At 35.4% G+C, this 23481-nt stretch overlaps 1 protein-coding gene and 1 pseudogene across 3 annotated transcripts in view; one reads left to right on the forward strand and one right to left on the reverse strand.

The window, feature by feature from the left end:
• Positions 1-23481, forward strand: part of RAB3GAP1 (RAB3 GTPase activating protein catalytic subunit 1) — a 115484-nt gene that overhangs the window by 63535 nt on the left and 28468 nt on the right. For all 3 annotated transcript variants that reach the window (XM_059166715.1, XM_059166716.1, XM_059166717.1), the window contains 9 exons: positions 961-1042; positions 5393-5461; positions 8194-8267; positions 11035-11127; positions 11817-11986; positions 13800-13889; positions 15824-15996; positions 17228-17282; positions 17522-17881. In XM_059166715.1, the coding sequence (XP_059022698.1) occupies positions 961-1042; positions 5393-5461; positions 8194-8267; positions 11035-11127; positions 11817-11986; positions 13800-13889; positions 15824-15996; positions 17228-17282; positions 17522-17881 (1166 nt within the window). The remainder of the gene's footprint in view (positions 1-960; positions 1043-5392; positions 5462-8193; positions 8268-11034; positions 11128-11816; positions 11987-13799; positions 13890-15823; positions 15997-17227; positions 17283-17521; positions 17882-23481) is intronic.
• Positions 1919-2165, reverse strand: LOC131826955 (small ribosomal subunit protein eS27-like; annotated as a pseudogene).

A 23481-nucleotide genomic window follows, 5' to 3' on the forward strand; every position in this document is an offset into this window, starting at 1 on the left:
TATTTATAAAATATGCTTTTTACACATTTTGAAGCTCTTAAAAATTCACATCTTATGATAAAGCTAGTCATTGCAATTTTTACTATTATAAGGATTCTTTAGTTGGAAAAGTAGAATGATATTGACTTGAGAAAATTTACTGAATCAAGTAATTGAGACATATTTAATGACTAATTTTAATTTAGTTAGGTTGTAGATAATTGTCAGACATGATTTAGCAAATCTGGGGAATATTCATAACTTAATAATAGACTTTAATTTGTAGAATTCCCATTATAGTGCAAATAATGAAAAGCAACCATCTGAATTATTTCAAAGAGAAATAAATCTTTTTGATGTCTTTTAGAAGTGTTTATTAATTCTTTAAGAGGGGTGGAGCTAAGAGGGGAGGAGCTAAGGGGAGTGATTTACCTGCTACATTCTCTTCTAATCTCAGATATTATTCATAACAGAAGGGAAATTCTTTGTAGAACTTTAAATATTTCTGTGTATTACCAACTGAAATAAAAATTTATTAATGATAACTAATTTGCTATTCAAAAATTATTGACAGCAAAACTGATGAATGTAGGTTGGTGATTGAATTTTTTAATACTCGAATAATCTTTCTTTTAGATTATATTAATCACATTCTTAGAAAATGCAAAAAAATTACATGATTAATATTCTCTCAAGCATTACTTAAGGAGTATTTCAAAAGGGTAAAATATAGAATGCTTGGCTTGAATGAAACACTGTACAAATAGGAATTAATTGTTCTTTTATTATAACATTCTGTTTATTGTAAATGCTTGTATTACAAGCAGTCTAGTTAAAGACTGTTTGCTCTCTAACTTTCTGTGTATTCTCTTGATAGAGGCACGTGTAAATCTATGCTTTCTCAAAGAGCTAACCTAACTAAATTAAATTCTTATTTCTTCATTTTTTGCTGAGTAATGGAAAATTACTTCTTTTGTTTAGATATAGATGCCCTTGTAGGAGGAGAAGTTGGAGGCTTGGAGTTTGGCAAGTTACCATTTGGTGCCTGTGAAGATCCTATAAGGTGGGAATTTCAATCTATCATTTGAATTATGGGACTTTTTTTTTTTTTTAAGATTTTATTTATTTGAGAGAGAGAGCACATGTGCAGTGGCAGAAAGGAGGGGCAGAGGGAGAAGCAGACTCCTTGCTGATCAGGGAGCCCGATATGGGGCTCCATCCCAGGACTCTGAAATCATGAGCCAAAGGTAGATGCTTAACTGACTGAGCCACTAAGGCGCCCAAGGACTGACTTTTTAAATTCTATTAATACTGATTTTACTGTGCTTTGTAGCCTTCTGGAATGAGTATAATACCAGAAGCAGACCTACACCTAACAATCTGTCCATTTGTTGTTTTTCCTCTGTAATTTAGAAATAAAAGACACTTTTAAATAATACATAAAATATGTATATACCACTTACTGATTATTCTTTATAGAAGTGATTCTTGGCCTGCTTTTTGGGAAACATTTTATATATTGAAAAGCACAGAGAATGTCATATATAACAAACTTTAATGTATTCAAAATGGAGAATTAACAAATGTTTACATCTTTCCTGACCATTTTTTCCAAATGTACAAATTAAGGCATAAGTCAAACATCTTAGGTTACCCAACTGCTTTTCTAGAAGAGCTACTGAACTTGAAGAAAATTTTGCTTTATAAGAAAATGTAAGACTTGGAAAATTTAATCACTGAGAGCAAAATATTTGGAAAGTATAAATAGTCCTGGTTCAGAAACTGTCTTATTTGTTTAAACTGTTTGGTTAATTAAAAAATATATACACACACATCCATACCTTCTTTTTTTTCTCTTCCTTCCTTCCTTCCTTTCTTTCTTGGTATCAAAAATGTGATTATTGGTCTGGTTTCCCACTCATCTTGATTCAGGGTGCTTTTAGTGCTGATTCTGTCTGAAGAAGCATCCTCTGTAAGCCTTGCTTTTCCTCCTGAAGGTTGGCAAAGGACAAGCAGCAGCCAATGCACAAAACTGTGCTTGGCTAAAGATCTTGGTGGTTTTTGTAGGCTCGTGGGCACTTCATGTTCATGAAGTAGGAATTTGAGCTCTGCACCAGGCACCACTTCTTGTGCTTCCGAATTTTCTCTTCCAGGAACGAATGAAGGAGGTTCTATGCCAGTGGCATGTTGTTGTGGGGAGATTAATCACGTCCACAAAGGGCATACATACATTCTTAATACTCTTACATAGAGGTGTGAGACGAACCATGAGAGACTGTGGACTCTGAGAATCAAACAGAGTTTTGGAAGGGAGCGGGGTGTGGGGATGGGAGAGCCTGGTGGTGGGTATTAAGTAGGGTATGTATTGCATGGAGCACTGGGTGTGGTGCATAAACAATGAATCTTGGAACACTGTAAAAAAGAAAATAAAATTTAAAAATACTTTAAACTTAAAATCACTCAAGGAAAAGATAAAATAAGTATCTTTTGTAATATTTATTATATGTGGTAGATACTATGATAAATTAGGAAGATATAGAAGTAAATAAAACATTTTTCTGGCTTCTTTGCATTTATAGTCTGATTGAAGGAAATGGACAAAACAATCATCTAAATAAGTGTACAGTTACAAGCTGTGGGTACTTTGAAGGAAATGTACAGGTTATAATAACATTAAAATGAGAAACTAATTTGGATTGGGATACCATCAGGAAAGTGTTCTGAAAGGAAGTGTCTCAGTTAGGGAGGATTTAGCCAGGCAGAAAGAGAGAGAATTACCTTTGCAGGTGGAATGAAGAGCCTGTGTAATTGCAGGGAAGAGTTTGGCGAGTTTATCAGAGGATAAAGAAGGTGGCCATCATGGCATAGTAAATAAGGGAGAAATGGTGTATTTGTGGCCCTCCAGCTGGTTCATTCATTCGATCCTGCTTAGAGAAAATTTTAGGGAGAGAGAATAAAATTGACCAAGTAATAGAAATGTGAAGGAATTAGTAACTAAATATTTCTTAATTTTAAATTGCAGTGAGGAATCAGCAAGAGAAAAAGATGATCGAAGAAGAGTACAAAAATAATTTGGGGGTGAGATGGTATATTTGGTAGACCATTTAAATCACATGGTGGTTAGCAAATGCTGTGGGCATGCACAGTGCTTTTGAAAAGGAATCTTTGATGGTAGAACAGGAAATGAGGCATTTTTCAGTGTCCTCTCCTTGTCAAAGAAGTTGTTCTGTTGTTAGAAGGTGAGGAGAGAACATAGTCCTAAAAGTTTAGGAACTAAATCTGAGGTTAATACCTAAATTATTTCAGAGCTTAGAGTTTTAAACTTGTAATCATTTATGTCCTTTAGTATCACGTATTGTCTAGTCATTTTTTTACCTTAAAAATTTGTTTTATTATGAAAGTAATAAATTTATGCTAAGTAAGGGAAATTTAGAAAACGTGAAAAGAGGCAAAAATCATATATTTGCTAGTCATGTTTCTTAGTTGTAAACTATAGTAGTCAACTGTGACTAATTCAGGCAAAAAATCCTCTTACTGAAGAGGTACTTGGTAACACAGAGAGGTTTAATCGGGACCCTTGTAGGATCCAGCTCAGAAAATAGGCTTGAGTCAATGGTGGCTAATTGTCCAGTTATTATTATTATTTTTTAGTTGTCCAGTTATTAACCAAGGTTATACTATATTGTTATAAATTCTGGCCCTGTTATTACAGTGAATTCTAAAATGTGGAGTCCAGACTGGAGTTGCCAGTCAGTTGAGCACCACTGAAGATCAGAGAAATAAGTAATTGGTTCTTTTGGCTTCTTTATTCTCCAAACTTTACTCTCCAAGCAGTGGGTTCAAAATCTCAACAGGGGAAAAATAAAACCCTCACTAAATTGATAATCCCACTATGCATAGATGGTCACTGATGACAGCTTGCTGTCTGCAAGACTCTTGAGTTCAGTGATTTGCTAGGAGGACTCACAGCATTTAATTGTGCTCATGGCTATAGTGACTACATTGAAAGGATATAATGTAAAAATCAGCAAAGGGAAAATGCACGTAGGGTGAGGTCCTGAGCCAACCAAGGACCAGCTTCCTTTCCCAGTGTAGTTGCTCAGGACCACTTAATTCTCACAGCAGTGAATTTTGACAACATGTATGAAAGGCTTTCTACCAGGGAAACTCATTAGAGGCTCAGTGTGTGGTGTGTTTATCTGAGGCTGGTGACTTAGGCACTCTCTCCAGAAGGAAGGCAGGTGTTCAGCATAAACCATATTGTTTGCACCAGTAGTTGGAGGCACAGTGAGCTACTCTTATCAATCAATGATAGGAACCCCCCCGAAATCTAAGTTCCCAGAAGGCAATCCAAAGGTGAACCTTGTAGGTTGTCCTTTTTTAAGTATCAGGTCTGCTATGATAACTCTTCCCTCGATATGTTTGTATATTTTATAAATGTATGTCATCCTCTATATGTTTAGTGGCTTGTTTTCTTTATTTTATATGCAAACTTTTTGGAACTTAAAATTTATCTATATTAAAAAGTCAGAGAACTATGACCTGTGGACCAAATCTGGCCACTAACTTATTTCTGTATCGCTTTTACATTTTTGGGGGTTTAGAAGAAAAAACCAAGAATGTAACAGAGACTACCGGTCCCAGAAGCCTAGAATATTTGCTCTGTGTTTGTTCATAGAAAATGTTTATTAACCTCTGATCTATAACATGTTTTTTTTCAAAATTGAGATATAATTCATGTACCATATTCACCATGTGAAGTATACACTTCAGTGGTTTTGGTGTTTCCAAAGTTGAGCTATCATCATCCTTTTCTAATTCCACAACACTTTCATCATCCCAAACAGAAACCCTTCACCTCTTAGCTGTCATCTCGCTGATCTCCCTAGGATCTTGCCTAGGCCATCCAGCTCTAGGCAAATACTAATCTACCTTCTTTCCTTATGATTTGCCTGTTCTGGACATTGCATATGAATTGTGTTATGCAGTATGTGGCCTTTTATATCCGACTTCTTTTACTTAGCAGAATGTTTTTCAGGTTCGTCTCTATTGTAGCATGGTCAGTATTTCATTACTTTCAGTTGGCATGGAATATGCCATTATATGGATAATACCACATTTTATTTCTCCATTGATCAGCTGATAGATATTGGGGTTATTTACACTTTTGGGCTATTATGTATAGTATGTGTTTTTAATGTCTGCAAGGCATTAGCTTCATATGGGTGTGCTGCTGTTTGCTAATAAACTAGTCGTCTCCTGTTTTACTGCATTATAAATAGCACTACTTTTAACATACTTGTATGTACATTTCTGGTATTAGAACACATTTCTAGAAGTAGAATTGCTGAGTCAGAGGATATACATATACTATTAAAACTTTTGGATCTATTTTATGTTTTATTTGTTTTAGTGAACTCCATTTAGCAACTACATGGCCTCACCTGACTGAAGGTATCATTGTGGATAATGATGTTTATTCGTAAGTATGTTAAGAAGAGTATACTGAGATTCAAACATTTCAGTAGAATAAATTAATCACCAAGTTTGGGTTAGCAACTTTCCCTTTTTCTGTCAGTTTCTAATGAGGTTGGTTGATTTTTTATTTTTAGAGGTCACTTCTTAGGCTGATTAGACATGTATTAGAGATGTATTTTAAGCTGTTGACCCTGGGAATGTGATCTTTAGTTCAGGGATAATGTACAGTTTCTCATTTTTTAAGTTTTGTTTTAATTCCAATTAATTAACATACAGTGTTCTATTAGTTTTAAGTATACAACATAGTAATTCCACACTTCCATACATGAACCTGTGCTTATCACAAGTGCACTCCTTAATTGCCATCACCTATTGAACCATCCCTCCTACCCTGAACAATCTCAGTCTTACTTTGTTTTAGCAAAGGTATCTTTAAGCAGGGATACAGTGCTTAATTCTGTTGAACTTTTCTTAGCTAGTTAGAAGCATTTGGTAAAATATTTTGAAGAGGTAATGGTCATTAGAATATGTAGGAGTAATATTTGAACTTTAAATGTCATAAATACTGAAACATCCCAGTCATATACTCTTGTGCAATGGAAACAACTAAAAAATTATAGCAAACAATATCTAGGAAGAATGTGGAGAAAGAGGAACACAATTTTAGTACCTTATCACACATGATGCAGAACAGTGAGAAGTAAGACACTTTTTTTGTTGTAATTAAAATAAGTGGGTTGGGGGCGCCTGGGTGGCTCAGTGGGTTAGGCCGCTGCCTTCGGCTCGGGTCATGATCTCAAGGTCCTGGGATCGAGTCCCACATCGGGCGCTCTGCTCAGCAGGGGGCCTGCTTCCCTTCCTCTCTCCTACTGTGATCTCTCTCTGTAAAATAAATAAATAAAATCTTTAAAAAAAAAAATAAAATAAAATAAAATAAAATAAAATAAGTGGGTTGTATTTGTTGATGATAAAAGTAATATGAGCATTCTTAATCAGAAAATAAATGGGTTGTATTTGTTGATAAAAGTAACATGAGCTTTCTTAATCAGATAATTTAGACAGATACAAAGAAGGAGATAAGGACTGCATGCAATCCTATTACTTAAGAAATGGCCAGTTAGCATTTTGGGATGTATACTTTTTTTTTAATTGAGATGTAGTAGGCATGTAACATTATATTAGTTTCACATGGACAACATAATGATTCGGTATTTTGTATGGGAACACATTTTTTTTTTAAGATTTTATTTATTTATTTGACAGATAGAGATCACAAGTAGGCAGAGAGGCAGGCAGTGAGAGGAGGAAGCAGGCTCCCTGCTGAGTAGAGAGCCCAATGTGGGGCTCAATCCCACGACCCTGGGATCATGACCTGAGCCAAAGGCAGAGGCTTAACCCACTGAGCCATGCAGGCGCCCCTGGGAACACATCTTTTTAAAATTTAAATTTATTGATTTGTTTTATTGGGTATGTATCTTTACATATTGTGTATGCTAATAAAGATCTGTGTTACTATTTTTAAAATTGCTGCATAATCCATTAAGTTGATGTGTAACCTATTTAATTGAGAAAATAGGGCACATTTGATCTTGTACAAATTTTAGTAGTCTCTGTTTTTACTGTTAGTGCTATAAAAAACTGATTAAGATCATTGTGCATGCTTTCTTCTCATTTCTTTTTTACTGTTTTCTAAACTTAATTGTTTTATTAGATTATCAGTGTTGCCTGTTCAGAAAATTTTTATATGTGGGTTTTGATTATTCTGGTTTTTTTTTTTAAGATTTTATTTATTTATTTGTCAGAGATCACAAGCAGACAGAGAGGGGAAGCAGGCTCCCTGCTGAGCAGAGAGCCTGATGTGGGGCTCAATCCCAGGACCCTGGAATCATGACCTGAGCCGAAAGCAGAAGCTTTAATCCACTGAGCCACCCAGGCACCCCTCTGTTTTGTTTTGATTGTGGTTTTTCTTTTTGTGTTTTTTTATAAACTTTTTATAAACTATAAACTTTGATTTATCCATTATACCAACTATTTGTTTTAAAACAATTAAGTCTCTCTTCTTGCTTCACGGGAGAACAAAATGCTCAGATTATTCTGCATCTTTTGTATCTCTAAGAAAAACATGTACCTCTCAAGAGGTTTCCTGAAGATTTTTTTTTCTTTTAGTAAAGATGGGGAAAATAAGCAGAGAATAAAAGCATTCCCTTTTACTCTCACTAAACTCTGCTAACAGGAAAGATAAAAGTGACATCGGTTTTCATAGGGTATTTATATTGGAAAAAAAAATCAAACTCAGGCTGGCATACAGTATGAAAGCAGGACTGATTGGAAGCTACAGAATGGGGAGATGGAGGCGAGGCCATCAGAGATAGTAGCAGGTCAAGGAGGAAAATCTGGGTATGAGAGACGGTTCAGAGTTATCAGCAGGAGGCACAAGGAAAGCCTATGGCCCACTAGACTACCCACCTGGTTGTTTTGTTGTTGTTGTTTTTAATATACATGGTTTTACCTGGGCTTTCAAGAATAAGTAATTCGAAAACAAAAGACCTTTTGTTTTCTTAAGATTCTGGGTTTTTTAAAACTTATCCAAGTAGCCTGATCATCTGAATAACAGTAAGTTTAAGGGAGGCAAGATGGATTGCTTGTCCTTTTATATAATTAATTAGACTGAATTTTGATAAATTAATGAGTTGTACATTGTCATAATTAGGATCTTATATTTGTTTTGTATTTTAGTGATTTGGATCCTATTCAGGCTCCCCATTGGTCTGTTAGAGTTCGAAAAGCTGAGAATCCTCAGTGTTTGCTGGGTAAGACATGCTTATGGTCCTTTCCTGAAATTATGTTCCTTCCCCACCAGTCTACCCATCTTCCAAATTAGGAAGACTGAATGTATTCTTTATACTTTATTTCACCTATCAAAGGGTACTTTTTTTTTTTTTTTTTACATTTGTGATCTTCTTGGTAAATATCACTAAAAAAGAAAACTTTGCCAACAGCAGTGAATCCTAAGTCTTGAATAGCACTAGCAGGATTTCTTTCTTGTCTTTTAGTTTTAAGCAGTCTACAGCTCAGAATTCCCACATATTTTCTCATGATCTAAGTTTTATTCTTCTAAGGCTTTTACGTCACTCCCTTTTTTTCTTCTTGTGGCAGTTTGCATCTTCCATTCTTGTTAGTGTAGCACTTTGTGCCTTTTGCCATCCTCTGGAGCTGTGGTATATGAAGGGAAGAACACTGATTTTGACAGTCTAATTAGAGCCCTTCCATAGAGTTGTACCATATCTGGAAACCCATTTACTGATAGAGGGAAAGAGGTGTAGAGGATCAAGTGAAATACTATAAATAGAAATAACAAAAAATGTTGATTTGCCTTCGAGTTAATGTTATTATATCCCATGTCTGGCATTTCTTTCTTTTATTATTTTTGTAGATGTGTGTCTTTCATGAAGTCTTTTGAACTCATCTCCTCAATGAGTCTTTCCATCTTTTTCTCTCATATTTAGTACATGCGAAGATAGTTCATTTCTGTTTTCATATAAGCCACCTTCACTCCATATAACCTGATATATTACCATCCAACTAATGGAGTTACTAAATATTTATTAATGCAGTAATGATGCATTTCTCTAAAGTATTATTTTCTTGGGTTCTTTAAAATTCATCATATGCTATTCATTAAATGCTAATTAGCACTTGCCATTTTTGCTAACTACATAATGGTGAATACAAAGATGTATAAGGTAAAATTCCTGCCATTGGTGAGTTTGTCTTGGGGTATTTTTTAGGGAGACAGTGGAGGGTTAATATCAAGAGTTTAAGAATTGGTTAGACCTTATTCTAAATCCTAGGTCTGCCAGTTTGAACAAGTTTCATTACTTTCTTCAGGTCTCAGTACAATAGAGATAACAGTATATGCATAGAGTTATTGAGAGGATCAAATAAAATTATGTGTGTCTTTGTGTATCACATTTAATACAGTGCCTTTTGTATAGTAAATGCTCAGCAAATAGTTTCTCTTGTTAAATCATTGGATTATTAAGTTATTAAATTTATTTACTAAATTGTTTCCTAGTTCCGTATTATTTCTCATCCACTGACTTCTGTGATAATTGCAGAGGACCTTAGAATTTAAAGTATTCTCATTTTAATATTTTGTCCCATGATCCCACCCTATCTCTTTGATATGTTTATATGATGAGATTAAAGGATTATATAGTCATAAATAATTAACTAGAATCATATAGTTTATATGATTGAATTATAAGATTATCTTATTTTCTGAAGAGGTTCAGAAAGTGTTCTAGATTTGTTCAGAACTGGTTGGTGAATTCTAAAACTTAAGATATACTTCCGATCTTGTATTGTCTAATAGTTTTGCAACTGACAGTTCCTATTAAATTTTAATTTCTTTGTACAAATGTCTCATTGCAACTCTTCAGAAGATAGCCAACCTTTCCCCCTTATAATAATGATTAGGAAGTATACCATTAACATGAAAGGAAGTGAAGTGTATGATTAACATGCAGCTGAAACTGAAATAACTATGCTACATGATTTCTTAATCCTCTAGAAACATATCTTCAGAATTTCTTTCTCACTCTCTCTTTCTCTCTCATGTGTCTCTCTGTCTCTCTTTTTTTTGTGGCCAAAAAAAATTAGACTTAGCCAGCTGGACTCAGGTTAGATGATCCCAGTGTTGTTGGCAACATCCAAAGCAATCATAGTCAGGAGCCAGTCACACATACGCCTTCTCTCCATCAGGCTTAATCAAGGTGTTGACCTTGCGCATATCAGTGTCATAGAGTTTCTTCACAGCCTTTTTGATTTGGTGCCTATTGGCCTTGACATCTACAATGACTACAAGTGTGTTGTTGTCTTCTAGTTTCTTCATGGCTGACTCAGTAGTTAGGGGGACCTTGATGATGGCATAGTGAACCAGCTTGTTTCTCCTGAGGTCACTCTTCTGAGGATATTTGGGCTGCCTTTGGAGATGCAGTGTCTTGGATCGTTGGAACGTACATAACTTGTGGATCCTTTTTTTTGTGACTGTGGACGCCTTTCAGCACTGCTTTCTTGGCCTTCAAAGCTTTTACTTTGGCTTCTTTGGGAAGGGCAAGGGCTTTCTTCTTGGCCTTTGGCACCATCTTCGTGAAAGGACGAGAATTTCTTTTTAATTTTTTTTAATGGACTCAGAATTCTAGAAGGGTGGCAGTTAAGGTGATAATATGTGCATATAGTAATATTCTTTTTACTTCTACAACTCATTGAGAACAGATAATTATTTGTCTTCTTCAGGCACATAGTAAGTGCTTACTCTTACTAGGTACTATTACTTTTCCTTTCATTCTAGAAGGAATACTAAGGAAAAACTTTTTTGATATCCTGGGACATGGAGAGAAGGGAAGAACAGGTTACTTTTGGAATAGGATTAATTTTTGTCTTGGGTGGAGAAACTGAATGGTTTCTTTTTCTACCATATCTTACTTAAAGCTTTTGTGAAAAGACATGTATTTTAATTTGTAGTTCTGATTTCTTTTAGTTAAGTGTCAAAAATGAGTAATATTTTTTCTGTAGGTGATTTTGTCACTGAATTCTTTAAAATTTGTCGTCGAAAGGAGTCAACTGATGAGATTCTTGGACGATCCACATTTGAGGAAGAAGGGAGAGGTGACCTGTTTTCTTTCTTTCTTTTTTTTTTTTTTTTAAGTTATTTTCAAACATCTAACCCTTTTTCTTAGGCATTTTTCTGGTAACTTTTCATCTATTTTCACATTTGAATTAAGTTGTAAAAACAAGTTTTGTTTTGTTTTTTTTTTTAAAGATTTTATTTATTAATTTGACAGAGAGAAATTACAAGTAGATGGACAAGCAGGCAGAGAGAGAGAGAGATAGGGAAGCAGGCCCCTACTGAGCAGAGAGCCCAATGTGGGACTCGATCCCAGGACCCTGAGATCATGACCCGAGCCGAAGGCAGCGGCCTAACCCACTGAGCCACCCAGGCGCCCGAAAAACAAGTTTTGATGGACTAGAGTGCTACCATTTCTCTCCAGGCTATACTCTGAGCTTAAAAATTATGCACATTTAATAAGGGCTTTCTACCAAAAATGTAAGGTATTTTGAAAAGCAGGGTTTTAGAGGTTTATTTTTAAACTTCTAGAGAGAAATAATTTGTGTTATACCTTTGTCATTATGGATGCATATAAAGCTGAATATGTGTCTTACAATTTTATAATTCTGAGGCCATATAATTCAGTGAAAAGAGTAACTAAAATATTTTATACAATCAACAGTTTACTCATCATTTTAACTTGCTAAGATTGTGATACAATTTCTCTTCATTTCTATTCTTTTTATAGAAATTGCTGATATAACTCATGCTTTGTCAAAGTTGACAGAGCCAGCACCAGTTCCAATTCATAAATTATCAGTTTCAAATATGGTACACACTGCAAAGAAGAAAATACGAAAACACAGAGGTGTAGAAGAGTCACCACTGAATAATGATGTCCTCAATACGATTCTCTTGGTAACTAAATGTAGTATCTTTCTATATCTGTATGCATACTCATTTATTCATTATCTGTCTGGTCCCTTCTATGTGGCAGGCACTGGATTGGAAATATAAAATGAGTAAAACAAAGTCTCCACATTCAGAAAATTCCCACTAGTTTAATAGGAAGAAGGAAAGTAAACCATAGTTAACAATACCATGTTGCATGGGAGTAGTCTGGCAAAATGGCTGTAAGAACACAGCAGAGGATGTGTCTGTCTCTGTCTGGGCAGTGGGAATTAGATCGTAAAGGTGTCATAAAGAAGGACACTTGAGTTGCATTGTGAAGAGAAGGTTTTAGAAACAGAGGAACAGTGCTGAAACGCTGGGGTTCATCTTGCAGTTTAATATTATTTTAAGCATAAGGTCAACATCAGAACTAGATTTTTGAAAGCTTCATTTCACAAAAGTCTGGGGAAAGCTTTATGATAAGTACTAGAAAGAGCTAAGGTGTCTCCTAGGTATAGAGTGGTGGAATAGGCCCAGCCTGGGAACCACACACACCATGGTTAATCCTGACTTACTGTACCATTTTGAGTAGGTCATTTAATTTCAGTTTTGTCATCTATACATGAAACTAATAAAACCCTGTTAGATCGTTTGGAGGATGAAAGGACCATCTATTAAACTGCCTGGTACATAATAGGCCTCTGGTAAATGATGGCTATTCTTACTGTAATTGTAGGTATAATCATATTTCTGCAATTTGTGCATTAAGACAGTCTTGGAAACAACCTTTTAGTAGTGCAATGAAAAAAATATTGGGCTTCGAAACTTGATGTTAATGTCATCCCAGTCATTAACTGAATAAGACCCCTAACCAGATTTTAAGCTTGTATATTTGTAAGAAATGGGCAGTAATATTTACCTTACACAGTGGTTTTAGATTAGGATATTAATTGTAAGTGTACCTAGTAGTGGGGGTTGGTACAGAGTAGTTCCTCTAAATTTAAAAAAGTCTCCTGTAATATGTGGCATAGTATGTGTAGTAGAAGGAATCACAAGTCAGCAGTACAACAAAACACTTGGGAAGAACAGTGATAAAAGGACTGAAAATAAATTTCTGCAGAGAAGGCCCCTTCTTTTTTTTTTTTTTTAAAAGGAGATTTCATGCTGGGAAGCCAAATGCAGGGCCTGAACCCACAACCCTGAGATCAAGACCAAGAGTCAGCTGCTTACCTGACTGAGCCACCCAACCATCCTGGGAAGGCTCCTTCTTAAAAATATATCCTTAGAGATTTTATTCTAATTATTATAGACACTGAATTTTTTTTTTTCATTTTTACACACACATAAACAGGAACCACGTGGAAAAGATGAACTGGTCATTACAGGTTTAGACTACTTTCCACTTTCTAGGGGTATCTCATTAAGTTTTGGTCTTACATATCATATTCTTAATATAATGAACTATATAACTTCATAGAGCCTCAGGGATATATGCATATTTAAAATTGTTCTCTTAGGTTTTGTGTAATATTTTTTCAGAAATTTAATGACCATGGATAGTAGTGAAGAGATTTTGGTTTTGCTTTGTTTAGTCTACAAAACCAGGTGGTTTTAAGAAAAATCTCTGATTTCTAAAATTGGCTTATCACTGAAACTCCATATTTCCAAAGAAACGCAAAATGTTTGATAAAGTGTAGAACCCATTGGCCGCTACTATAAGCACATTGCCATTGTTTTAATAGCAAAACCATGAAAAAATAAAATGGTGTTTATATGGATTATGAATATTAACAAAGTAGGAACTTTGGTTCAAATGTGGTTATTTTTTTTTCTCCCTAAGTTCTTATTCCCTGATGCTGCTTCTGAGAAACCTTTAGATGGAAGTTCTTCCACAGACAACAATAATCCTATATCAGGGAGTGAAGATTATGTAAGTTGGAGTTCAATATTAAAATATTTAAAATGCATTGAATTTCTAAGGGGTTACTATATTGCTAGTTTAGTAGCATAAGGACTTTTTATTTTTTAATTTAATTTAATTTTTAAAAATATTTATTTATTTATTTGAGAGAGAGAGCATACTCATATGACCAGGTGACGGGGGCATAGAGGGCAGAGGGAGAGAGAATCTTCAAGCAGACTCTCTGCTGAGCACAGAGCCCAATGCAGAGCTCCATCCCAGGGTCCTGAGGTCATGACCTCAGTGAAAATGAAGAGTTGGCTACTTTGGGGTGCCTGGGTGGCTCAGTTGGTTAAGCATCTGCCTTTGTCTCAGGTCTTGATCCCAAGGTCCTGAGATCGAGCTCCACATCAGGCTCCCTGCTTAACAGGGAGTCTGCTTTTCCCTCTGCCCCTGTCTCTTCCGCTTGCTCATGCACTCTCTCTCTCTCTCTCTTTCCCTCTCTCAAATAAAAAAAAGGAATTGGCCACTTTACCTACTGAATCAATTTTATTTTAAAAATCACCTTGGAGGAACACCTGGGTGGCTCAGTGGGTTAAAGCCTCTGCCTTTGGCTCGGGTCGTGATCCCAGGGTCATGGGATTGAGCCCCGCATCGGGCTCTCTGCTCAGCGGGAGAATGCTTCCCTTCTTCTCTCTCTGCCTGACTCTCTGCCTACTTATGATCTCTCTCTGTCAAATAAATAAATAAAATCTGGGGGAAAAAAAAGTTAAAAAAAAGCCTTAGGAAAGCTTGAGTAGAGATCATGGCCTCCACTCAAATTATGATACATTGACTATACATATGTATTTTGAGTGGCAAAAACTTTTCTGGAAACAGTGAAAAAATAAGTATATTGTGTATGATTGTAGGATTTCCCTCATTTTAGACTTTTTTATACAATTATCAAAATTGATGTTTTGCCATTGTTTCTTCTCTATTTCAAAATCAGACGGTGAGTGGAACACTAATGAAATAAAATGTGTAAAATGAAGCAAAATTTTCACATGTTCCTTATCTAGGTCTTTAATAAATTGAGAAATGAGATGTTTAAGAGACAGGCATAGAGATAAATCAAACTATTTTCAGTCGTTACTTTGGGAAGTAGATTTCATGAAATAAGGAAAAGCAGAGGCTTTATATTTTCAGTTTATATAGTTCTGATTTTATGTTTCTGATTTTGATAATAAGTGTATACTCATAATTAAAAGATTTTAAGGGGTGCCTGTGTGGATCAGTTGCATCTGCCTTCAGCTCAGGTCATGATCCTGGGGGTTCTGAGAAGGAGCCCCACGTCCTGTGTTCTGCTCAGCAGAGAGTTTGCTTCTCCCTCTCCTTCTTTCCCCCTTCCTCCACATTCAAGTTCACACATGTATGTGCTCTCTCTCGTGTTCTCTCTCCCAAATAAATAAAACTTTTTAAAAAAAATTACAAAAGCATATTTGGAATACATCTTGAAGCTCCTACAGAAGAAATTGAAAGTTGTGACTTTAGTTTTTCTAAACTGTAGCATCAGTCTTTTGATCCTTGCAGAAATTTTGAAAACACGGTACTGCCTAAGAACAGTTTAGATAGTAATGTATTAAAGCTTTTAATAAAAGGTAGTTTTGTAGACTAGGTTAATTTTGGTATTAATATCTCCCCCCACACAGTTTTTGATTATACCTGGAAATTTTTTTTTTTTTTAAGATATTATTTATTTATTTGACAGAGAGGCAGAGATCACAAGTAGGCAGAGAGGCAGGCAGAGAGAGAGGGGGAAGCAGGCTCCCTGCTGAGCAGAGATCCCGATGCAGGGCTGGATCCCAGGACCCTGAGATCATGATCTGAGCTGAAGGCAGAGGCTTAATCCACTGAGTCATCCAGCTGCCCCTGCAAATATGTTGTTAAAAAGTTTTGCTTTGTTTCTGTTTTGTTAAATCCAGAATCTCTACAATCAGTTCAAATCTGCACCATCTGACAGTTTAACATATAAATTGGCTTTGTGTCTTTGTATGATCAATTTCTACCATGGAGGATTAAAAGGAGTGGCACACCTATGGCAGGAATTTGTTCTTGAAATGCGTTTCAGATGGGAAAACAATTTTCTGATTCCAGGGTAAAAATTTCAATTTTCTTTTTTATATGTAGGTTTTTTGTTTAGTGTAATTAGTCTTTTGACCCATTAATTTTCCTCTTCTAGGAAATCCACCCTAAGAAAGTGTTAATAAACTTTGGACATGATTTATACTCAAAGGTGTTCATTGTAACAAATTTATAATAGGGGAAAAAAGGTATTGCAGCCTAAGTACAAACATAAAAGAATGGTGTAAATCATGATTTATGTCTACAATGGAAAGTTAATGGCTCCATTACATGTTGTTGTTTTCAAGAATCTCTAGTAACATAGAAAATGATCATAATATTTGTAGTAAAGTAGAATATAGTATTTTGTATACCAAGTGCATTCAGTTTTGCTGATCTATATTTATAGAAACATAATGGGGAAGAAATAAAGCCAAATGTTAACAGTTTTTCCCAGGTGTAAAATTATATTTCTTTTTGTCCTTTATACATTTATATATTTTTCTAAGTCTTTTGTAGTGAACATAAATTCTTTTGTGTGTGTGTGTGTGAACGTATTGTAGTTGAAGAGAAAGCTATTTTAGAGTTTGTAAGTTCAGATACTCAATATTATCTGTAATTTTTGGGAGGAATTTATGTTGACATTTCACTTAATGCAGTAGAAGAGTTTAGTTCCCATGTATTTAAATAATTCATAAGTTACTGCTCATCTACATATATTAAGGCAGAATTATGATGTTAGTAATATAAATTGGTGATTGAGCGAAAAATATTTACTTCTGTTTCATTTGCCAGTCTCTGCTTAGCTGGATTATCTCATGGCCAATTTTGGGGAATTTAGTGGTTTAGAACTAGAGGCTCCTCTTGGCAAAAGAGAGGTGAAAATGAATGTTTTTTAATATTGAGAACCCACTGTAATAATTGAGAACTGAATATGTAATCTAATCTGTTTTGTATAGTGTGAAATACTGTATACTAGCTACTCCCTGGGGTGGATTTAGAGACATTTGTTCATTTTAAGTTTCCCTTAACTTGAGAGCTGTTACTACTTTGCTTTTATGCTTTGAAAAATATATTTGCTGTTGGTGTACAAGGAGGATAAAATAAGTTTTGATTTCTTATTCTTATTTGCCCCATCTTAGTTATCCTACCTATTGAAATCTAGTTTTGATTTCCTATCAAATGGCTGAAATTTGTAGTCATATAAGAAATTCGCATACTTGGAGCCATTTTACTAAAACTTTTCCCACTGCTTTATTTGATAGATTAGCAAGTGGACCCCCAGATCTAAGATGTTGTTTACTACATCAGAAACTACAGGTAAAGATTTCCCAATGACAGTGTCTAAATAATGGTCTTAATTTATTGGAGTTTATTCTAATACTAAATATAGTAATGAATTATAGGCTAGTCTCATCATGCTGCTGTAGGTTACTTGTAGTCACTGTCATTCACAACAGGGTCCAGGGAAGGGTTGGAGAAGGCAAATTAAATATTGAGGAAGTGGATAGATTTTTATTTTGCCTAACTAATTTAAATGTTATTTCTGTTTTCTTAAGATGTTAAATTGTTGTATTGAAAGAAAGAAGGCCCGTGATGAGGGGAGAAAGACAAATACTTCAGATATGCATCCAGGGGATGCTGGAAAAGCTGGAGACCAGCTGGGGCCAGATAATCTAAAAGATATGGATAAGGAAAAGGGAGAGGTAGGAAAATCTTGGGATTCTTGGAGTGACAGTGAAGAAGAATTTTTTGAATGCCTAAGTGATACTGAAGAACTTAAGGGAAACGGACAAGAGAGTGCTAAGAAAGGAGGGCCTAAGGAGATGACAAGCTTAAAACCAGAAGGACGACTATATCAGCATGGAAAGCTCACACTGCTACATAATGGAGAACCTCTCTATATTCCAGTGACCCAGGTAGGATATGGATTGGCTCTTTAAGTTTTAATTGTTTTTATTTTGTTGTTTTTATCTTCATCCTAGTAGGGAATGATTGCTTTGAGTAGGAGCAATTCTTTAAATAAGCTATGTTCAAAGATCTAAGATTTCAAATCTAAATAAACTATTGGGGCTTTCAGGTATTATCATTTCTGAAATTGAGAAGTGTTTTAAAGTTAGAGTAGATAGTACTTCATCATGGTTAAGGTGATATGTTATTTCTTAAAATGAGTGGTAAATACAGAGGTGTTTAAGAAACAAAACCCCCAAATAGAGAAGGAACAAAAGTAAAAACCCTTTAATTTCTTTGATTAGTTTTGTCTGTTCAAAAATACAGTTCGAAGCCACTTTATACCATTAGGAAGTAGAACAACAACAGTTTAACACCTAAGCAAGAACAGTAGTTCCGCTGGGTTATTTTTACATAAGTATGTGAATACATTTTATTGTGAATAACTCAATCTAGAAAAAGTAAAAGCCACTACTCACTAGTAGCTCACATTTCTAGAAGTAGCCATTGGGTTATAATTCCTTATATCTGTTACTATATATTGCTATATATTGATGTATATATATGTGTATACATAAGATACATAGTTTGTGGATTTTTTTGGTCTGGACTTTGTTTTTTTAAGATTTTATTTATTTTAGAGAGAGAAGGATAGTAGTGGGGAGGGGCAGAGGAAGAGGGAGAAAGCAGACTCTCATCACTCAGCTCAATCTTAAAACCCTGAGATCATGACCAGAGCTGAAACCAAGAGTCAGAAGCTCAACCAACTGTGGCACCCAGGCGCCTCTTTTTTGTTTTTAATTGTATGCATTGTTGTACAATTTTTTTGTTTAACCTAGTATGTCTTGGACATCTTTCCATGTCATTACATATAGGTCTAGTTTATTCCTTTTTAATTGCTGCATAATATTTCATGGGGAAGAAGAGACATAGTTTATTTAACCATTCCCTTCTTAATGCACGCTATTATTTGCTAGTTTTTGCTATTATAGTGCTACAGTACAAACTCTTGCAGTTTTTCACATATTGTGTGTTCACACTGGAATAATTTTTCTTTAAAGATTTTATTTAGGGGCTCCTGGGTGGCTCAGTGGGTTAAAGCCTCTGCCTTTGGCTCAGGTCATGATCCCAAGGTCCTGGGATCAAGCCCCGCATCGGGCTCTCAGCTCGGCGGGGAGCCTGCTTCCCTTCCTCTTTCTCTGCCTGCCTCTCTGCCTACTTGTGTCTACTACTACTGTCTGTCCAATGGATAAATAAAATCTTTTAAAAAAATAAAGACTTTATTTATTTGAGAGAGAGAAAGAGAGAGTGCACAGAGGGAGAATGAGAGGGAGAGCAGACTCCCCGCTGAGCTGCGAGCCTGATATGGGCCTTGATCCAAGGACTCTGGGATCATGACCTGAGCCAAAGGCTAATGCTTAATTGGCTGAGCCACCCAAGCACTCCCACATATGAATGTTTCTTAAGGAAGAAGATAAGAAAAGGATTTGCTAGATAAGCAGATACACAAATTACAAAATTCCTGTTCAAAAAGGCTGTGCCTTTTTAATACTCTGGTCACTGGTGCATATAGAAGTGAGGGAATACTATTCTTTACTCAACTTCCCTTTCTCAGTTCCTTTCTCATCCAAACCTATATTGAGTGCCTAATATATGCCAACCACTATTCTAGAACTTGGAGATTTAGCAGTAGACAGTAAGGTTCTTGTACTCATGGAACTTATATTCATATTTTACTTAATTTTTTATAAGTAATTGATGTTACCAGTCATGTAAATTTTTACCAGTATAATGGACAAGAGTAGTATCTCTATGTTTTAGATCGTTTTCTCTGATTTGTTATGAACTTAAGCATCATTTAGTACATTTATTGGCCATCTTTTTCTTTGACTTCCCTGTCATTTTTCCTTTAGGTTGCTGACCTGTTCTTGCTTATTTATATTAGTCCTTCATATTTTAGATATAGATTCTTTGTTATATATGTTGTACATGTTTTCTCCTGTCATTTAAAAGACATTTGCTTATTTATTGATTTATAAACTATTTATAAAGTGTACAAACCTTAGAGCTACTGCTGGTGAGCTTTTTCATTTTTGAAAACTCAGGTAGCTGCCATCCAGATCATGATGTGGAAAATTCCCATCATCCTAGAACAATACTGATCAATAGAAGTTTCTGTGAAAACAGAAATGGACATTTTCTGTCTGTCCTGTCCAGTACTATAGCTATTACCCATTTGTAGCCATTGAGTGCTGAAGGGTGGCTAATGCAACTGAGGAACTGATTTTTTTTTTAATTTACTAAATTTACTTAAATTTAAATAGCCTGGTATATTGGATAGCATAACCCAGTACTCCCCTCCAGGTAAGTTTTTTTTCTGACTTTATCACCATAGGTTAATTTTGTCAGTTTTTGAATCTCATACATGCAATTATGTTCTGTTTACTCTTTTGTTTATAAAGGCAGTCATGCATTTCTTACTCTTGCATTGAGCCTTTTTAAAACTACCATGTGTGAGATTCTTCCATGTTGTCACATGAGTCGTTATTTGTGTGTGTGTTTTATTACTTTATAGTATTCTGTTATGTGAACATGCCATAGTTTGCTCATCCATTCACCTGCTGATGGAATTTGAGTTGTTTATAGTTTGAGCTATTACAAATACATGAACATTCTTGGGTGCCTGGGTGGCTCAGTGGGTTAAGCCGCTGCCTTCCGCTCAGGTCATGATCTCGGGGTCCTGGGATCGAGTCCCGCATCGGGCTCTCTGCTCAGCAGGGAGCCTGCTTCTCTCTCTCTCTGCCTGCCTCTCTGTCTACTTGTGATCTCTGTCTGTCATATAAACAAATAAAATCTTAAAAAAAAAAAAAACCAAATAAGTGTCTTTTGGTGAATGTAGGCACTCATTTTCTTTTAGATACATTTCTAAGAGTAGGATGGTTTTTGCCATATGGTAGAAATATGTTCTTGTTTTAGTAGATACTGCCACATGATCTCCCAGAGTGGTTGAATAGTTTATATTCCCTCCAACAGTGTATAACAATTGTTGTTGATTCCACATAATCCCTAACATTTGGTGTGTCACCAGTCCCAGGTTTGATGATTTCCTAGGAGGACTCATAAGACTCAGCATATAGTTGTGCTCATAGCTATAATTTATTATAGTAAAAGGATACAAAGCAAAATCAGGAATAGGAAGTGGCCCATGGGACAAAGTTTGGAAGATATCATACAGGCTTCTAAGAGTCCTCTCCTAGTTTGGTCACACAGGATATGCCTAATTCTCACTCCAGCAATAAATTATGATTGCATGTGAAATGTTGTCTACTGGAGGGAGTTTTTAGAGGGTCGGTGCTCCGAGGTTTTACTTGGGGGGCTGGTCACATTGGCACCCTTCACCTAGCATGTACCTTAATTCCAGATTACCGGAAGGAAAGCAGGTGTTCAGCATAAACCATATTGTTTGCACAAATAATTTAGGCACATTGTGCCATTTTTATCAGTTCTGAGTATGGTGGGGACCCTGTCAGAATCCAAGTTTCTAGATGCCAACAGAGGGTCAACTTTGCAAACAGGCCTTTCAGAGGCTAGCAGTCTGAAGTCTGCTATGTTGAGTCTTCTGTGACTGTTTGACTCTTTCAGTCATTTTAATTTTTGGCCTTTTGGTGGGTATGTAGTAGTATCTCATGTTTTTACATTTCCCTGGTGAGTGATGGTCCTGAATACATTTTCATTATTATATTTTATATATTGTCCATTTGGATATTTCCTTGGTGAAGTACTTATTCAGAATCTTTGCCTATTTTTTAAAAGTTGGGGTTTTTTTGTATTGTTTTGCTTTGTTTCTTAATGTATTTTGTGTGAGTTTTTAGCCAGATATATGTATTATAGATAACTTCTCCAATCTATGGCTTGTCTATTCATTTTCTTAATGATGCCTTTTGTTGAATAGACATTCTTAATTTTAATAAAGTCTGAGTTGTCAGTGTTCTTCTTATGGGCATAATGCTTTGTCTCCCTATTAAGAAATCTTTTTCTACCCTAGTGTCCTGGAGATAGTCTCTTATGTTTCCTTCTGGAAGCTTTATTGTTTTACTTATTGCATTTATATTTGTGACCCACCTCAGATTGACTGTGTTTGGTATGAGGAAAAGGCTGATTGTCTTTTCTCTGTAAGGATATATAATTATGTTCCAACACCATTATTCAAAAGAACTGCTTTTTCCCACAGAATGGCAGTAGTGTCTTTGTTGTAAATCATATGATCTTATGTGTTTTGGTCTATGTCTGGACTATTTATTCTCTCCACTACTCTCTATCCTTGTACCAATAAGGTACTATATTACTGTAACTTACAGTCTTTCGGTCTTGTGGTATAAATCTTTTAACTTTGTTCTTCAAGATTATCATGGCTGTCCATTGCATTTTTATGTAAATTTGAGAATCAGCTTGTCATTTTTCACAGTACAAAATAATCCTGCTGGGATTTTTATTCTATATTGCATTGAATTTACAAATTAATTTAGGGGGAATTGACCTCTTAACTATTTTGAGTCCCATGACCATGAAATACCTTTCATTTTATTTAAGGTTTCTTTTACTTTCCCTTATCAGTGATTTATAGTTTTCAATGTAGAGGTTTTGCACATCTTTTATTAGATTTAATTCATAGTCTTCATTATTTCTTAAATGTTATAAATGGCATTTAAAAAATTCCATTGAGGGGCGCCTCGGCGGCTCAGTTGTTAAGCGTCTGCCTTCTGTTCGGGTCATGATCCCGGGGTGCTGGGATCGAGCCCCACATTGGACTCTCTTCTCAGCGGGGAGTCTGCTTCTCCCTCTCCCTCTGCTCCTGCTTGTGTTTCCTCTCTTGCTCTGTCTCTCTCTGCCAAATAAATAAATTTAAAAAAAAAATTCCATTGAAATTTTCCCCCCCGAAATGTAGAAACAGTTGATTTTTGCATACAGACTTTGGATGTAGCAATCTTAGCACATTTACATATTATTTCCAGCAGTTTGTAAATTATTTGGAGTTTTCTGTATATATACTCATGCTGTCTGTTAACATAGACAGTTTGAATTTTGATTTTCCAACCTTTATACTTCTTAATTCTTTTTCATACTTTATTGTACTGGACCACCAGTACTGTGTTGATTAATGTATGGATACCTGCTCTTGCTCTCAATTTCAGGAGGAAAACATATAATAATCGTTGAGTGTATCTGATGTTGTTATCATTTATCATATTAAGGAAGTTCTTTTCTATTCCTAGTTTTTGAGGGTTTTTATCATGAACAGGTGTTATATTTTATCCAGAGCTTTTCTGCATATTGAGTTTATCATTAAGCTAATCGTGAATTTTAAGTGAAACAGCACATAATAAGTGAACATTGTTTAGTACACAATACTCAGTTTTTAGCTTTTATTCTTCTGAGCACTTTTTCTTATAAGACATAAGTGGTTAGTATTGCTTCTCAGGATGCAAGGATTTACTTAAAAGTTGTAAGCAGTTTGTATATATATATTTTAAGATTTTATTTATTTATTTGGCAGAGATCACAAGTAACC

This window comes from Mustela lutreola, chromosome 3 (assembly GCF_030435805.1).
Source record: "Mustela lutreola isolate mMusLut2 chromosome 3, mMusLut2.pri, whole genome shotgun sequence".
NCBI lineage: Eukaryota > Metazoa > Chordata > Mammalia > Carnivora > Mustelidae > Mustela > Mustela lutreola.